Genomic DNA, 19385 nt, shown 5'->3' with positions numbered 1-19385 from the left:
ATGCCAATTTATGCAGAATGTATCAGCTTCTTGAATATATATGTATGTATGTGTATATGTATATAGTCATCGTTGTATAGTATTAGCTTCAGATAATTAGATAAAAGGCATTCACTACTCTAATAGCTCCGTTCTGGGCATACTATACCAATTTCACTCTCCCCTTTATTAATTTCTTCTACCTTTTTCTCTGAGTTTTTGTTTTTTTTTTTTTTTTTTGGCCCCAGTTGGTCATATGAAACATCACATCTTACCTTCATTAAGTTACAGCGGGGCTTTCTACTCTTTGTCAGAAAAGAGTCTGTCTGGTATAGACTATGATGTTGCAATTTTCTTTTTTTCTCTTCTCTCTCCCCTTTGTTTCTTTCATTTGCAGTTGTCCAAGCCATATCATGTTGGAACTCTTCTAAGAATAACTGCAATTTTGAAAGCTTTGACTGTGGGAGGCATTATTTATAGGCCTTTGTGGTTTTAGGAGGAAAAAGAAAAGCTTCCAAGCAGAGTTCTACTAGGAAGCCTGCCCCCACCCCACTTTAGCCAAATATTAATACCATCTTCTGCAGGATAGTTTCCTAGAATTCCTTATAAAAAAGTTTCTTTTGTAACAACGTATTAAAGAAACTGCCAGTTTCTAAACTAACTCTCTTACCCTACTATATAAAGTTTATGCACCTACTGACAAAAGCTTTTGGAAGTACATCTTACTAGGAGCTATGTTTGGCCTTAGTATGAGAGATCCATCCCCAAAGGCTTCAGTATACAAGGCCTTACTTTCTGTGCCAAAGAAGCCCAGAGGCAGGCAGGATAGGATTGGTCTGACTACCCTACAGATTCAGGGGAGCTTCCTCCACCTGTGTGTTCCACTCTGCAGAGCTTCAGTTCTCAAGAGCATCTCCTAGTACAGCCATTCCATCTATATTCAAAGAAGCAAAAAGGAGAGAAGGTAAAAGGGCAAAAGAACTAAAAGAGCTCATGCAGGACCTCCCAGAAGGCCCCCCGCAACTCTGTGACTTCAGTGTCATTGGCCAGACTTGGTCACATGGCCACTCCAGCTGCCAAGGCAACCAGGAAATGGGCCCTTTCAGCTGGGTATATTGCCATCCTCTCAACAGTGAGATTGTCTTGCTAAGGAAGAAGAGAATGGATATTGGGTGGGTGTCTGCCTTACATACTATTCCGTGTGTGTGTGTGTGTGTGTGTGTGTGTTATCATCTTTTCCAGCTTTGACCTCTTTAGAATCATCAGGAGCTCTGTGCTAAAAGTTAAAGTACAGAAAGGAAAGATACCTAGGTCAGTGTACATAAAGTGTTTAAGTTCAATAAATAATTATACATCTAGATGGTAAGGCCCTGGTTAATACTATGGAAAGATGAATTCCCTAGGGTACTAAGTAACTCAGTTCTTATTTTGACATCCATGCCTATAAAGGAAAAGAAAACCCAAAACACAAAATAAGGGAAAGCATTCTATGTGGTATGCAGTTTTGAACAATTTCCTATTTTAAGAAATGTCTATGGCCAAGTATTATACTATTGCAATTTTTATGTTTTACATTCTCTTATTTTATGTGGTGTTTTGTTTTGTTTTGTTTTGTTTTGTTTTTTGACAGTGTCTCTCTCTGTTGTCCCTGCTAGAGTGTCATGGCTTCATCATAGCTCACTGCAACCTCAAACTCCTGGGGTCAGGCAATCCTCCTGCCTCAGCCTCCAATTAGCTGGGACTACCGATGCACACCACCATGCCTAGCTAATTTGTCTATATTTTTAGTAGATATGGGGTTTTGTGCTTGCTCAGGCTGGTCTTGAACTCCTGACCTCAAGCAATTCTCCTGCCTTAGCCTCCCAGAATGCTAGGATTACAGATGTGAGCCACCACGCCTGGCCTCATTCTCTTATTTTAAAGCACAAACAAAATGTGTTAGGGAGAAAGGATAGCATAGAAGTAAATGAAAAAGAAAAATCTTTGCCCTTCCACAAAATCAAGCAGACAATAGAATATTTATAATCAAATTATATTATGTGTCCGTGTTAGTTTCCTACTGCTGCTGTAACAATAACACAAACTCAGTGCCTTAAAAACAACACAAACTTATCTTACAGTTCTGCATGTTAGAAGTCTGAAATCAGTTTCACTGGGCAAAGATCAAGGTGCTGGGAGGCCTGTGTTTCTTCCGGAGCTCTGTTTCCTTGCCTTTTCCAGCTTTTGATGGCTGTCATCATTCCTCGGACCACAGCTCCTGGTCACGTAGCCTTTCTTCTCTGCTTCCATTGTCACATTGCCTTCTCTCTCCGACTCTCAACCTCCTGCTTCTCTCTGATAAGGATCTTTGTGATGACATTGGGCCTACCTGGATAATTCCAAAAAATCTTGCCATCCCCAAATCCCTAACTTAATCACATCTGCAAAGTCCCTTTCGTCATGTGAAATAACATAGACACATGATCTGTGGATGAGGACATGGATATCTTTGGCAGACCTTTATCCACCCTACCATGCCTTGTAAAATAGGAATTTTAAGAAAACCAACTCAATACCTGATCTTAAAAGGAAGATCATGTCAAAGTCACACTGTTGTTGCCTTCATGTTACCATGGTCTAATTCAGAGTCAAAACTAAGAAACTCAATAATAACTAGGTTGAATACAACTATTTCGTTTGGCCACAGATTAGGACTTCTAGTTTCTAAGTCTTAGTCCGAAATTCTCATAAGAAAATTGTCTCCTATGCCTATGAAATCTAGGGTTTTTTCTAACCTTCTTTTTTACTTTTTTTTCCAGAAAAGCAAGACAACAACACAAGAATTGAAACTATAAAGTCTCTTGTACAAAAACTTCCTCCACCAAATCGTGACACCATGAAAGTTCTCTTTAAACATCTAACAAAGTAAGTTATAAGTGCTTCTGGGTGTGTCATATTATAGTCATTTGCTAAATGAGCAATATTTAATTTTAAATCTCTAAAAGAAAGGTTTCCAAATGCATCCACTGCATATTTTCCCCTCTAGCTGACCTAACTCTTCCTGCAGAAGTTGGAGAATGTGCTACAGATAGGAAGGAGAATCCACAAAAAGAACTTCTGAAAGAATTTATTTTTCATGGCCTTTTCAACAAGTAGATTTTTGCTGATTGATTGTCAGAACCATCACCAGGGTTCAGGGATCGTCTGTCTTGACTTTGTTACCTAATGTAATACAAAGGGCACAAAATGATTCAGGCATGAGTTCAAAATTGAGCCCCACCGTGTACCAAGTTCTGTGACCACAAATGAGTTACTTAAAGTTTCTGAAATCCAGTTTCCTCATCTGTAAAATGTTGGTTCAGATTGATAAGGTGCTGTCCATGTACACAGCTAGGAGAAGAGTGTTCCAGGGAGGAAAAAAGGCATATGTGAATCCCAAGAGGCCCCTAAGAGCTTGCAGTATTTGAAAAGCAAACAGAAGGCAAGGACCACTAGGGCCTAATGTGTCAGGGTGGCAGGAGCTGAGGTCTCAGACATAAGACCAGCATCTGATCACATGGATTCTTGTGGGCCACAGTGAGAGGCTTGGATTCCATTCTAAATACAATGAAGAACTACTGAGGAGTGCTAAACTGAGGGAGTATAAAATATTGCTCTTGCTGCCTGCCGAGTGGAGAATGGATTGTGAATGTCAAGACCCAGAGGCCCTCATAGTCCAGGCAGAGGAGATATTGGTGGCTTGAGTAGAGCCATCAGAGAGAAATCGGTGAGACACTGTGGAGGTGTAGCAGCTTGGATTTGCTGCTGGTTGGCGCAGAGTGTGGAAAGGAAGGAGAAATCAAGTGTGCCTCTTTGGGTTTCAATTCCGGCAAGCAGAGAAATGATAGTGCCACATACAGAGATGCGTAAAACTGGGGGAGAAACGGGTTGCACAGGAAAAGCAGACTTGAGAGCTCTATTTTGGACATGTTAAGTCTGAAATGACTGTTACTCGTTTGCCTTCTGTTAACACCTTCTTTAGATAAGGCAAAGTGCAATACAAGAGATGAAGTTTTAGCTTTCACTATAAATGCATAGTGATATTGAAGCCTGATAGAGTTTCAGATAAATTGGGCAGTTTTGCTTTTGTGAGATTACATCTCCTCCTTAATCATCTTAATCACCCATTCCTTGGGATGAGTCATTGCTACAGATTGTTCAATTAATCCATCGTATGATTTTTAATTGTGAACATAATACATGTAATTGCACCAAAAAAAGCAACAGAGACATAAGTACATTAAAAAATGAAATTTGCCTACTGGTCACTCATAGCCTGCTGACCAAAAGTAACTAACATTTTTGTATATATCCTTTCCACCTGTTTCTAAGCATGAGCAAATATATGTGTGTAAGGTTTTTTTGTGTGTGTGAAAGAACATCACACTGCGTAGATTGTTCTATAAATATTTTGCAACTCATGGACAGTGTTTCATTTCATTAGATAGACTTGTCTTGCTATTTCTAATGATGGCATAATTTTCCATGGTGTAGGCAGTCCATATCTTGTTAAACTGGTCATTGCATTAAGGAACATGTTTTAATCTAACTCATTATGATAATTTCTCTTATTCTACTCTTGGGGGGAACTTTATCTCAAAATTCAGAACATCTCTTGTTTTTAAAATGTTCCTTCTTGTCACTTTCATGTGCTGGCTTCAGTGGGAAACTCAGTGTGGTTTAGTAGAAGGATCTTGGGCTTTAAAGAAGCAGAAAGAGAGAGACCTAGCGTCAAATCCTTACTCTATACTTTGCTCCCATTATGATCTCAGGCAAGGAAAATCGGATTACATAATATCAACCATATCTTGTGGTTATGAGAATTAAATGAGATAATGCATATAAAATGCCTGGCACAAGGTAAGCATTCCTCAAATGTTAATTCTTTTCCCTTAGGATCCAGACATACCATGAAAGGAGTTTCAAGTTACAAATAAATACTGGAGTGCTTATCTCAGTAACTTTAACTGGACAAAGTCATAAAACAAATGGAAAAGTATACCCTTTAATGCTATGCAATACCTAGTCTTGAAGTTCTTGAGAAATATCCATTACTCAGTCTCCAATTATTCCCTTTTTTTTTCCAACTGAAAGAACATCTATAAAATGAAGAAACTAAGAGTCAGCTAAATCCTCCTTTGAAAAAAATAAAACACACAGAAGAGAATCTATCTAGTTAAAAACCTTCAAAAGATGAAGATCCTCCTAGTCCATGCCCATAATCCCAGTTTTAAGAATTAATGCCTGATTGTGTTTCTTATATCCAAGTTAACTTCCTAATTTTGTAAAAACTTTCATTTAGTTCAATAGAGATAGAAATGGATGTTTTAAACTAAGATTTAAGATCAGATTATTATATCACTTCACAGCATTCACATTTAAAGATTTATCGTTATAGCTGGGGAGAAAAAGTGTTATTTGCCAGCCACCAACCTTTCTTGGGTGGTGTGACCATATTTCACCCTGCACCAATTTATAAACTGGGTTTAATTATGCACAAGTGTGTGCACACGATTATATCTTGTTAAGCATTTTTTGCTAAGTTTTTGATAAACAGCCAATCGTGGCATGTCATCAAAGCCTGAGAAGACTAAATAAGAAGATTGTTTAACAAGAATTTAAATACATTCATGTTTGAAAGAATCATTAAAATGTTTTCCTTAGTCTTGATGCATTTGGTAGTTCTTGAGAAAATCTACCGTCAACACTCGTATGTGGTGTTTATTCCAAATTGTTGCAAATATATATATTTTGAAGTTTGTTTAGTGAGGGTCAGGGGATGTAATGAAGTGCCAAAAATTCCACTTGACCTACGTACTCTACAGTCAACAAAATAGCACTCCATTTGTGCAGAGTTCTGAGTTAAACACTCCCTCAGAGCAGAGCAGCTAACAACTGAGAAAGCTTAGCACAGTGGAGCTAGAAGGTGGATGTAAATCCTGTCCACAAAAGCCAGAATTTTTAAAGGACTGTGATTATGTTAAGCATAAGATTGCACAACGGCTGCACAGGCTGAATAGTCTCAAAGTCTAAGAGTCTTTACTCTTAATCAAACTCAAGGTCAAGTTCTATGCTTCTGCTATCATAGCTTGAGATCAGGAATTCAGAATTAGCTATCATCTCAAATGCCACCATCCAGAAATCTTTATTAATGGCTACTTTCACAAATTGACATTACAGTGATAGGCCCTGGAAGGTCCTGTGGTACCTTCTGAATCATCGTATAAATGGCAAAACTATTTTTATAAAATATACATGTCAAATGCATTTTCCTGTAGCCTGCTTCTTTGGAACGGCAGGGAGGAGAGTGAAGATGAAGTTAATGGGAAGGAGGACCTAGAAAGATGGTTTACTTGCTTATGGGTAGTTGCTGGAGGTTGAGAGCCAGTCAAAAGAGTTAAGTAAGAAATAGGGTATCACTAAAATTTTATGTACCGGAAAATTGCATGATGTTCTCAGTGTTTATGAAAGAGTCATCTGACAACAGAATATAGGGTGAAAGAGATAGGAGAAAAGAACCCAGGAGGCCCCATGGAAGCTGTAGTTAGATCGGAGTGAGTGACAGACATTCAGTGGAAAGAAATGGTCCAAATCTTGAGATTTTTCAAAGAAAAAAATCAACGTATTTTTATTTCTCTCATTTCTTTATCCCCCATGTCCAGTCAGCCACAGAGGAAAGTCTGAGCTTTCAGTGTTGGGTAATTGTGAAAATAGCCCCCTGACAGCAATAAAAAAAAAGCAAAAGGAGATACTGTTCAGAAGGGTTCCCTTTTCCCTGTTTTGCAAAAGTAGACGGGGCAAAGAGGAAGATGAGATATAGAAAGCAAATAAAATAGGTGAATCCCATTTTGGCAAGTGTGTATCAAATCTTCAAGCCCTCTGTATCTGCGGTTCCCAACCCCCAGGCTGCATACGTCCTGAGTTCCACCTCCCTTTCGCCCTCCCCCACCCCATCCCTGGATCATGTAAAAATTGTCATCCATGAAATCAGTCCCTGGTGCCAAAAAGCTTGGGGACTGCTGCACTATAATGATGCTGGTTGGGATGTACCAGCCAGCATATTGGGAAAACCATATATGTAACATATTTCAAGAATAAAGACTTTTCAAATTTTCATACCTTTTGAACAGGTCATATAAAGCGGAAAAGTTTATGCAGATAAGATTGTTTATGACAACACTATTGCAATGGTGGAAACTTAGAAACAACATAAGCGTTCACTAATAGGGAAAGGGTTGCATAGAACACGGTACATCGTATCAGCTTGGTAAAACACAGTTCGTGGCTTTTTATTTATTTATTTATTTATTTGCTTTAAAATGCTTGGAGAAATGCTTGTGTGAAGTTAAATAAAATCAGAGATACAATATTTTATATACTTAAAGAGAGTATAATTGTAAGTATGTGAAAAAAGTTGTGCATATAGAAAATACTATAAAAACATTTGCTGAAATGTTATATTTCTTTGAGTTGTTGGATTAGGAAAGTTTTTTTCATGTATTTTTTTTTGCTTTTCTAACAATGGTATAGAAGGAGACATTGAGGTTAAGGGAACCAAGAAAACAGGCTTTGGAGTTAGGCAGACCTGAATGTGAATGTTTGCTGTGCCACTTACTAGAGGTGTAACCGTGGCCAAGTCACTCAAATCTAAGCTTCCATTTTCTCATCTGTAAAAGGGGGATTATAATTGAACCTCTCCCTGTAGTGAGGAGTTTATGAATAATGCTTTTAATGGGTCTTGCACAGTACCTTGTACATATATAATAGGTACTAATAAACATTATATAACAGGTATTATTTTTATAATGAGGAAAATATAAAATAATTTTTAGTGAAATAAGTATAGGAAGAATTGCTGAAATAATATGGGGTAAATTACTGCCAAATTTCTCGGCTTCCAGAAACTTCTTTATCCCAGATCTCAGAATCTTTTTCCAAAACTTGAGTTTCCTTACTGGCCTAACTCAGACAGTTCCCAGAGTCCCAGTGAGGCTGTTTTCACATGTTTGACAAGCCACGTCACACCCTATCCTTGTACCCAATCCTAGCTCTTTTCTGTCACTGACTTCCTATTAACCTGGCCAGTATCTCCCATGGACTCAGTTCCCACTCTTCACCTTCCAGGTGATAGTTGCTGAGATGATCATCTGGTCTGCCTTACTTTGAGGCAGGCCTGAGGAGATTGGAGATAGGCACCAGTCTTCCTGGGCTTCTTATCAAGAGCCTCCTGTCACAGCTGTTTCCTAGGGACAGTTCTGTTGCCATGTTGTCTAACTTATCAGAATGAGTCTCATGGTGAGAATTTCCTGCCAAGCAGAACAGAACACTGGCTTTGTGAAAGCCTGGTAGGTGAGATACTTTGAAGCTGGTAGGGCCTTACCCTAAAACTCAGTCACCAGTGTAAACACTCTTAGAATCCTACCGACTACATATCCACCTCAGCCTGGTGGTGCCCTTTTGAAGTACTGGAATTTTTGTTGCCATTGCTATTAGTGAGGTATTCTAGATAGTGCTGAAGTCTTTTTCCACATTTTTATTTCCAAGATAAAAATAATACATGATAATTACAGAAAATTTAGAAAACAAATATTCAAGTATTTCCATGAAGCTAAATTAAACTAGTTAGCCAGATTTACTTTGTGGCATGCATTTGGAAAGTCAAAACAATCTCAAATTTTTCAGGGAAGAAAGGACACAAAAGAACATTCATGTACACCTTCATGCATGTACATGTTATTCTGGAAATTCAAAGTGTCTTAGAAATGGGGTCTTTTAATAACATAAAATAATGCCCAATTCATTAATTTTTGAAAATAGCCCTGGAAGATATATTTGCTGTAGGTTTTAGGTGCCAATAAACATTCTTGTAGGAGACTTGCACTTTGTAAAATAGGTTGAAAAGAGAGCTAAAATCTCCCGTTTTGCATGGGCTCTAAGAAAATTGTCCAGCTGTTCATAGAATTCCAAGGTGAAAAAATGATACGGCTGAATAGACAAATCTCATGGAAGCGTGCCAATTGAATGCCTCGTTGAAAGGAGAAACTGTTGAGCTATGGCTACTCTGTGAGAGTAAACCGATATTTAAAGCTTCTCTGTGGTCTTCATGGATATTAAATAAAATATTCTACAAAAGCATGTCAAAAGCAGCTTAAATGATGATGAACTAGAAATAAAGGGGTTGTGTAAGGAAACAATGGTGAGGAAGTAATTCGTCCACCCTATCTTTAAAATGGCACTGTGGGCATTTCTGATATTGGGGGGAAACAGTAGATGTGGTTAAGGAATGTACTTCAAAGCCCACAAGCGGTCGCCCTTCTCTCTGGTTGTCCTGGCTGGTGGTTGATGACACTGCTTCCCATCTAGGCCTCTGCATGCTCAGCTCTGCGGTGCTTTGGAGCAGGGTGTGTTTTTCTGTGCTGTCTCTGGCACTCCGTTCTTTTTCTGTACACTTTGGTCTTTCACCCAACCACAATACCTGATATCCAAAGACTTGCAGGCCGTGGGTATTTTTACTGGAAAATGAGGAACCTGTGCAAATTGTTATTTTCTTCCACTCTCTCTTTTTTCTTTTCCTTCTCCTCCCCACCCCCCTGCTCCTGCGGGACAGGGGTTGCAAGTTGTTTGAAATAAGCCAGAAGCTTAATAGCTCCTTTGCTTGTGTATTTGAAATGGCACCCTAATCACTTTGAAGAGCTAATGTACTTCCTATGGGCCTGAGATTCCTCAACTGGACTCCCGTGGCAGAATTTGGTCTGGTAGTTAAGAAAATTAATTACTCTGATCGCGAGGGTGAAGCAATAGTTCCCAACTCCCCGTAGTAATCATTAAAATGTCATCTACTTAGGAGACATCTTGGCACAGGATTTACAAGGTTTGTGAGCTGGGGACTAAGGTTCGGTGATCCTTCCAATGGCGTCTCCTTGTTCTAGAGGAAGGCTCTGGGAGATAAGGTTTTAAGAGGGGAGTGAAATTATTACTTTAGATCTTCAGATTTAACATTTGAATGGTAACATTTACCACTGAATAACAGGAAACAACAGAACTTAAAGTGGCTACTGTCCCATCTGTCACTGTCTTCTCTTATTATTAGTGCTGGTTCACCTCATGGAGCCAAAGTTACCTACGAGGTAAATTTTTTAAGTTGTCCCCCCTCCTCCACTGTGAATCTTGGCCTTTTACCTAATGGAAAGAATTTTGAATCATAAGACGTAGGCTTGAGTCCCAACCTCAGCCCTTAGAAACTGCGCAACATTGAGAAAATCTTTTAATGTTTCTAACTCTCCGTTTTGTTCATGTGTGAAATAGGTCAAATTCACATTTGTGAAATGTTTAACTGTAAAATCCTACCCACTAATTCCTTCAGGAAGTCTTAAATGAGTGGCTACTGTATTCCAGGCCTAAACAAAATCAAGGGTTGGCAAACTATGCCCCGTGGACCACGTCTAGCCTGCCTCCTGGGTTTGTCAACAAAGTTTTATTGGAACACACATACCTATTTGTTTTTGTATTGCTTACGGCTGCTTTCACACTACAATGGCAAGAATCAAATAGCCACAACAAGTTGTACAAGGCCAAATATATTTACTATTTGACCCTTTACAGAAAAAAAACCTGTTGACCTCTCAAATCAATGCTAGAGGCATAAAAAGGACTCCTACCCTCACATATCTTATAGTCTCCTGAGGTAGATAAATGAGTATACAATTATAGCAAATATGGTACAATATCACAAGATAGTATGAGAGCTGCAGGTTAGCTTAGATAAATCAAAGAACGCCTCCCAGAAGACATGAAACAGGCTCTCTTTTAAAATGTCAGTTTGGTAGACAACAGGCTGCTATAAACAGAGAGAACACTGTGCGTAAGGTCATGAAGGAGAGCTATGGTGATGAGGAAACGGCGAGTCCGCTGGAATGGTTAGAGAATTGGGAATCATACAGAGAAGTGGCAGAGTATGAGCCTCAAATGTTACAAACAAGTGAAATTGTGAAGAACATCATATGCTCTGCTAAGGAGTTTGAAATTCTTTTGATAGACAGTAGGAAAATCACTGAAGGATCTGAGCGGGGAGATAAGGTGATGAGATTTGTATTTATAAAGATCGCAGTTTTTATAAGAGTGAAGGATGGTAGGAGGACACCACCAGAGGGAGTGACAACAGTGAAAAGGCTGACATGACAGTCCACGCCAGCGATCCCCAGCTAGGGGGGTGGTGGGGGGGATGGAGGAAAGGGATGGCTGCCAGAGGCACGGAGGGGGTGGATGCAACAGGACGAGCTCACGGAGTACATGGAAGAGGTTAAGAGGAGGGAGGAGTCCAGGATGGCACCCAGGTTTTTAACTACCTGAATGGTGATATCCTTAACTCACATCACCTACAGGAAAAGGACCAAATCGGAGGCATGAAAGAAGCTGGAATCTGGGGGACACGATGTGATTGGGTCATTGTTATATTCTATTAGCAAAATCCAGTAAAGCAGCCAATCTTTTTGGCACCAGGGACAATCGGTTTCATGGAAGACAGCTTTTCCATGGGGACAGGCGGGGCAGGGCAGGTGGTGGGGGGGAGGCAGAGCTCAGGTGGTGATGCAAGCAGTGGGGACCAGCTGTAAATACAGATGAAACTTCACTCCTTAGCGTGCCACTCACCACCTGCTGTGCGAAGTTTCATGGAAGACAATTTTTCCACAGATGGGGAGGTGGAGCTCAGGAGGTGACCTGAGTGCCTCCTGCTGTGCAGCCTGGTTCCTAACAGGCCACCAACCAGTACCAGTCCTCGGCCCAAGGGTTGGGGACCACAGCAGTAAAGGATTTTGGTGTGCAAGAAAGGTAATTGAGATCTAGGTATGAATTTGGGAATTGTCAGTTTAAAGATGGTAATGGAGTAAAGTCCTTAGTAACCTCAAGGGACAGTGTCAGCCTAGAAGAGAGTCGAGGACAGATTCCTAGAGACCTCCGAATTTGAAGGGCTGGTCAGAGGAAGAGACACCAGGAAAGAAGTCTGAGAATGGCATGCATGTTGATAGAAAGGCAAGAGCAGAAGTATCATATTCTGTGATTAAAGCTACTAATTCCACAAAGGAGGCCTAGGAGATTCTCATGATAACAGGACATTGGGCAGAGTTTCTAACAATGACAAGCCACTATTCTTACCTCCACCCTTCAGCTTTTCAAAAATCATAGGAATAAACATAGTAATCTAACAGGAAAAAAATGATACTCTATACATAGTCAGATCCAGAAAATATTGGTGAGAATGGAAATTATTAATATAAAGAACTGACCTGGCCCCTTCTGCCATTAGAGCATTGGCTCCAAAAGGACAGGCATTTGTGTCATTTTCATTCCAGCTATATCCCCGGAGCCTAGTACAGTATCCCACATATTGTAGATACTCAACAATTTTTGTTGAATAAATGGAATCACATGACTTCATTGAACAAGATGATGATAATCTAATCCAACCAGTGAGTGGTTCCAGGTAAGATCAACTTCTTAAGCCTGGAATCTTAGAAACCTGATGTATTTCAGAGTAGTACTAGGGAATATTCCATTTTGAGGGTATTGGTAAGTAAGATGTTCCTCTTGAGTTTATCTCCCCTCGCCTGATATTTATCTTTTCATCATAACAACAAGAAGAGGAACACGCTTTTGATTGTAAAAAAAAGACTATTAATGCTAAGACTGCATGGTAAGAGGGTGAAGCACAATGATGAATGAGTGCTAAAAGAGGCCGGCCGGACTGAGGAAGCCTCAGTCCGGGAATCTGTGACCACCCACCAGTGATGGGTGGAGCCCGGTAGATCAATTACTGCAGCACATGGTGAGATTGCCAGTTCTCGGAGCCTGTTAGAGCAATTACTGCAGTACACGGTGAGATTGCCAGTTCTTCCGATTTCTTGATTATTTGGGATTAGTATTGGATCTTGGAATATAAAAATTTATTTTTACATCCTCTGTCATAGTTCCCATTACTAAACTAAAGAACTTCTACCACTCCTACCTCCGATCAGGTCAACCCCAACCTCCCTGTGCATCATTTATTGACTTCATCCTACCTTGAATTATTTAGCAACAGATAAAGAAAAAAAAAATCACCTTGTTTACAAAAGCTTGCCCACTGCTTTTAAATGTATAAAGAAATTTGGTTCCCCCATTTTAGGGAGCAGAGACATAGCAAACTTCAAAGTGGAAGGGGGAAAAAAAACCAACCAGACCTCAAGTCACCTGATTTCCAGTCCACTAGACCACACTCTGCTTTCTTGCCAATACTAATACTCGATTGCGTTTCCAGGGAAGAAGGAATGGTAAAACAAAGGGAGAGAAAGACAAGCCAACTGTGATAGAGGCACAAGCCAATCCCTCGAATTCTCTTTAATTGAACACCAGATATAATCCCAGCCCTGTACATAAAATTACCTAATTAATCCTAATTAATTAGTAAACCCTCATATTTATAGAAGAGGTTTTCTTAGTGTCTGTCCTCTCTTCCTCTTTCCCTGCCTCTGATACATTGCTTTCCATCTCAAAAGCACCGAGGAAAGTTTCATTTTTAAGGGTTCTTTTTAAAAACAAGCGCATCATTCATTAACGCTTGTGTGTGCGTGCGTGCATAGATGCACACTTAGAAAGAGCGTGTTTTTTAAAAGGCAGTGAGGGTCTGCCTTTTACCACCTTCTTTCTCCCCTTTAAATGGAAAGCACTGAACCCAGATGCCCAACCACGGAAGATATTCTTCCAGAAGCAGCATCTGGCCTCCTGGCAAGCCCGACAGGCGAGTTGTTTGGGGAGCACGGCCGTTGTCTCTCGGTCTGTCACGTGCAGCAGATACCGTGGCCTCTCTGGCTGCCACGTCCAGCCAGCTGCCAGTTCCTCTCGGCTCACCTTTCATTCTGACAAACTCGTCCCCTCATTTTCCTTTCTTACTGGGCTTATTCTTCTCCCTGCTGCCCCTAAGAATTTCAGGACAAGCCTAATTCCTCATTGCTTTCCGCCCGACACCTTCCTCCCCAGGCCTGTGTCTTTTGAACCCAAGTGAAAACCTCAGCCATTCAGTCCTGCATTAAAATAGGTTATTTTTAATAATATTTCTTAGCTGCTTCTTGTCGGCGAAGCTCCTCATAAACCGTGGGGCTGTTCTCTGAAAAGAAAAACAAAACATTCCAGTCTAGTAATTTATTCTGGTCTGTACACAAGACATGAAAGTATTCTTGACATTTGTGTATTATTTAGTTAAATCATGTTGGCTCCCCACATCCTTGTCACGTTGAACAAAAGAGCATCACAGGACTGAAAAAGACGAGACCACGCTGCAGTTAGTCGAGGCTGTTCAGCCTTTACAAGCAGCACCCGCTTCAGGAAACTAAATCTTTTAAAGTAGCTTCCTTTTTTTTTTTTTTTTTTTTTTTTTTTACCTGTTAATATGTATTTCTTTTAATTGTGAAGGATTTTGTGGGGTTTTTTATGGATAATTGTTAAGAACACAGAGTCCGATGGTAGCCCACGCAACAGGAAGCAGTGACAAGGTGCTGACAAGTCCGGCAGCACTACCCAGAATGCAGAGGAGAAAGCAGAAATTAGAGCTGCAGGGTGACATCCAGGAATAGTTAACACAGGGTATCTGCAAATTTCCATGTTGCTGGGGGTTTTTTTGTTTTTTTTTTTTTCCTCATGCAAGAAAAAAGTGCAGATTATATATGAGATTTCAGATCTCAAGAGCGTAATGTCTAGGCTGAGAAAAGACTGGAGTTGAGCAGTGGACAGGAGGAAATCTCAGCCATAAATAACAATTAGTCTGCTGCCAGTAGCAGACCCCACCCACACTTGACTTTGAAGAGGTACACAACTAAAACCCGGGCTTAACTTGAATGAGAGCCTCTGGGGGGGACAAAGAAAGGAGTTTAGAGGAGGTTTGGGGCAGGCCCTAGGGAAAATCTACTTTGCAAGCATCTACATAACAGTAGAGCCCAAATTTAAGATTAGAATTTCTAAGCCTATTTTATTTCTGTCTTGATGACATTTTTTGGTCTATAATTTTTCTGCAGTTTCACTCGTTAACATGTAAAAAGGAAGTCAAAAATACATACAGAGCTCACATGCTTTATGTTAAATATTGCCCTTGGTATAGAGATTCCTGTGTCTCACTTCTGGTAATTTCTTCTCCTCTTCTGTGTCTTACCCACCATTCTCTTTAACTAAGCTGTTTTCTCTATATTTTCCCCTTTCTTTTCTCTGCCTTCTTCCCAATATTCATCATCATCCTCAAATTCTTTCTGTTGTCCCTTACTCTGAGAACTCACTTCACTTTCAAAGCATCGTTGCCTATATCATCCATCCAGCCATTTATTCATGAAACAAATACATATTGAGTGCTTATTATGGGATAGATGCTGAGCTGGAAACAAAGACAATTATGGCAGGCATTCAGTCAGTCCATCCATCGACGTGAGCAAAACCCTGTTCTTCTCTGCCATTTTCAAAAAGACACTTTGGGACAGAACCATTGAAAGGAGTAGGAAGACATAAGTGCTGGTTTTCTGGCACTAAAAACACTTTTTTTCCTGCTTTCTGTGAATTGATCATCAACATGCACCTCTTAATAAATAGTCTTCCCTTTATCAATTTTGCTCATTCATTTATTTATTTCATGTATTGATTTTCATTTGCCTCCCATAGAGTTTGGGGTATGAAACGATAAAAGAAATTACTCTAAAGGAATTTTTTTTTTTTTTTTTGAGACAGAGTCTCACTCTGTTGCCCAGGCTAGATTGAGTGCCGTGGCATCAGCCTAGCTCACAGCAACCTCAAACTCCTGAGCTCAAGCGATCCTCCTGTCTCAGCCTCCCGAGTAGCTGGGACTACAGGCATGCGCCACCATGCCCGGCTAATTTTTTCTATATATATTTTTAGCTGTCCATATAATTTCTTTCTATTTTTAGTAGAGATGGGGTCTCACTCTTGCTCAGGCTGGTCTCGAACTCCTGAGCTCAAATGATCCGCCCACCTCGGCCTCCCAGAGTGCTAGGATTACAGGCGTGAGCCACCGCACCCGGCCTCTAAAGGAATTTTTGTCTAATTAATTTATGCCCCTGTTCTTGGGCATCAAAACATTACATTTGCTCACGTAGTAAAAAGACATGCAAAGTGATACTTGACCTAAATCTGATTTTTTTTTTTCCATCTGGACACTTTTTTCACAATCATTTTACGTTTTAGAAAAATTCTACTCTCACACACATCTCTTCTCTGATGAGAGCACAATTCTACCCTCTCGGCTTCCTGCTCACCTATCTTTTTCCATTTCCCTTTTGTTTCCAACTGCCATTCCAGAGCCATAGGTACTTCCATGGTGCTGACCCTGGAGTCATCAGAAAGGATTCCATTCTCTCTCCTGGTGCCACATTTCCTGTTCAGGGTCAGACATCCCCCATAGGGGTATAGAGGCATTTACTGAAAGTTTACATCTCCCACTCTATTTTTCTAACTACTGGGAAAAGAGAAGTAAAATGCATGCCCCGTTTTCTCTGACCTCACCCTCGTTTCATATCACACTGAAAATAACCAATTCCTTGCGTGCCAAGCTCTTAAAGCAATTCGTACTTCCCTGGCAATCACAGAAATTTACCCTTCATCTTAGCAGAGGAAGGCCTATTTTATCTACCCATTATCACATTCTTTTTATTCTCTGCATGAGTCCCCCCCAACACCCTGTAATAGGCTAGGTAAGCTTAGAAGCAGGTGGTTGCATAGAGAAAATAAAGAAATGTTCATTGTCATGTTCTAGGAATTTCTGATCCCAAAGCACTTTTATCCAAGATATGGCAATATATGGAAAATTGGCATGTATTTTTGCGTGGGACTGGGGGTATGGGGACTGTGGGGGTGGGGACGGAGATGACCTAAGAGAGCATTTTGTTCATCACGAACTCAGCCACCTGAAAAACACCAGCTAATTAGCAGTCTGTAGCCACACAACACAGCAGTTTAGTACAAGAAGTGAACAATACTTTACCTAATTGAAACTACAGAGCAGACTTAGGTAGGCTGCATGCAATTACACAGATTGGAAGCCAGCCAGGACACCGAGGTTAACAATCCCTTCTCTCACAAAAAGCACCACGGGAACTTTAATGACCACAAGTGGTAAGGGCCACCATCCTGCATCCCATCTGAAAGGCCTTGCCCCTCACCACCCAGGCTCCATCAGATGAGCCTAATGGTGTCGACTAATTGGCTGGGAAAAAAGAGTGCCCTCTGTCGACACAGACGCACCTGTGCTATGTGAGTCATTCACCAAGCTCAGGAAACACACTTTGAAGTATGAGAGTGGTGGGGGATTCGAATGAGTGAGGACATCATGGGGGTCAAGTGGCGGACAGTGGGAACCATGAAGTCCCCTCTGCCTGCCAGTCCTGTATCCAGCACTACTGCCACATGAGCATCCCTAGAAGCAGCTCAGGGCTTCTCAAACACCAATGTTCTCAAAATCAGATCACCCAGGGATCTTGTTCAAAATGCAGATCTTGATTCAGTAGGTCTGGGAGGGGGACTGAGATTCTGCATAAAAACAACCTCCCAGGCAACACGGCTGCCGCCATGTCCGGGGACCATACTTTCAGAAACCCTGTTGTGCAGGAGGAAGGACCGAGAAAGCAAAGCCTGGGAAAAAAGAAAGAGAACTTTAAAATGAGATTTGACACCCAGAATTATCAGGTTCACTTCATTTGTCCTAAGAACTAAATGAAGCAGAAACGTGGAATGTCCAAAATAATAATCCAATCCAAAACCTACTCCTAGAATGTCTTGTACTATAGGGGGTCCCTGAACATGCTTAATAAATGAGATACCTACTCCTAACAGTGTTAGTATTAATATTCTCCACCCACCGGTTAGTGCTGAAGAAAAGGGACAGCAGCAGTGGTCTGTGATGACCTCCACAGCCAAAACTGTCTGGCTTTCAAGATGAAGACAAGATGGCAGCATGCAGATTGTCAAAGCTTAACCCATGGACAGTGAAGGGAGTGATCATTTTTTTTCAAAGTTTTGTGAAATAAAATCAGAGTTGCTAAAAAAAAAAAAAATCTGGGAAGGGGCCATTTTTAAGCTTATATTATGCAAACAGTGTTTATTGCTGTGTGCTACCTGGGCTTTCATGATAAAGCCTGAATATGTCATTAAAGATTCTTAATTGTTGGTTGGACTAGTGATTATATTCTTTAGTTATTTCCTGTTTTTTACGCTAATATCTACGTATTTTGTGACTTCTTAATGATAGAATTCACTTTAGATGTTTGAGAAGAAACACACAAGTAAACGCACACTTAAAAAGCAAGACCCAATTATTCACCGGTGGAAGCAGTATAATTTTGTACGTTTAGACACGCTGTAAACATGCTGTAAACTAGATAAGGCTGGAGTTTAAATATACATTTATCTTAATATATACCTCATCAGTATAGCTGCAAAAATACCATTACTTGCCAACGATATATAAATTTGAGATATCATTCAAAATATATCATTTGAAATGCTCGGCTATCAAACACTAGCATGGTAAAGTACATATACAAGAAGTAGCAGCATATAAGCATCAATGAATCAATAGTATCTACAGAGTGCCTACCCTGTGCTCCAAATGGCACAAGGGAGAGTAGGGAAGATAAAAGAAATATAAAACAGGAAGTCTAAGGTTCTGCCTTTGCAGAGCTACTAATCTAACAGAGGACTAAGAACTTAAGGAAAAAGAGTAGAGCATAACTGACTGTTAAACAGTGTACACCTCTGATGATTCAAATGGGGAGAAATGGAAGAAAAGAGATGAGAATTCTCCCATGAAAGGTGGAGCTGGGGAGATTTGGGAAGCACAGGGATGGTGTCTGAGGTGGCTAGAGAAGAGCTGAGTGAGTGCCAGGATGTGGCCAGGACCAGCCTGTCCCATGTCCAGAGGCAAAGGAGAAGGAGCCACCCAAGTTCAGGGAGAGCCCAGGTTATGGGTGGGGCTGGCAGAAAAGTTGGAATCTGATGTCTCAGGCAGGTTATTGAAATGTTGAAGGATGTAAATTCTGCTTTTGTCTGTGTTTTAAGTGCAATCCTGCACCGTACAATGGCCGACATGTCTGTCAGTGACCGACGGCATATAAGATGGTGGTCCCATAAGATTATAAGGCAGTATTTTGCTGTACCTTTTCCATGTTTAGATATGTCTGGACACACAAATACTTATTGTTGTGTTACAATTGCCTATAAGATTCAGTATAGTAACATGCTGTACAGTGTTGTCGCCCAGAGTGGCAGGCTCTACCTTGTAGCCTAGGTATGTAGTAGGCTGTGCCATCCAGGCGCATGTAGGGACACTCTACAAGGTTCGCACCATGACAAAATTGCCTAAT

At 40.5% G+C, this 19385-nt stretch overlaps 1 protein-coding gene across 1 annotated transcript in view; it reads left to right on the top strand.

Annotated features, from left to right (window-relative positions):
- Positions 1–19385, top strand: part of ARHGAP15 (Rho GTPase activating protein 15) — a 565257-nt gene that overhangs the window by 502203 nt on the left and 43669 nt on the right. Inside the window, exon 12 of the mRNA XM_069473002.1 lies at positions 2778–2883. Coding sequence (XP_069329103.1) covers positions 2778–2883 — 106 coding nt within the window. The remainder of the gene's footprint in view (positions 1–2777; positions 2884–19385) is intronic.

Source organism: Eulemur rufifrons, chromosome 1 (genome assembly GCF_041146395.1).
Source record: "Eulemur rufifrons isolate Redbay chromosome 1, OSU_ERuf_1, whole genome shotgun sequence".
NCBI lineage: Eukaryota > Metazoa > Chordata > Mammalia > Primates > Lemuridae > Eulemur > Eulemur rufifrons.
This window is presented reverse-complemented; position numbering and strand designations above follow the sequence as displayed.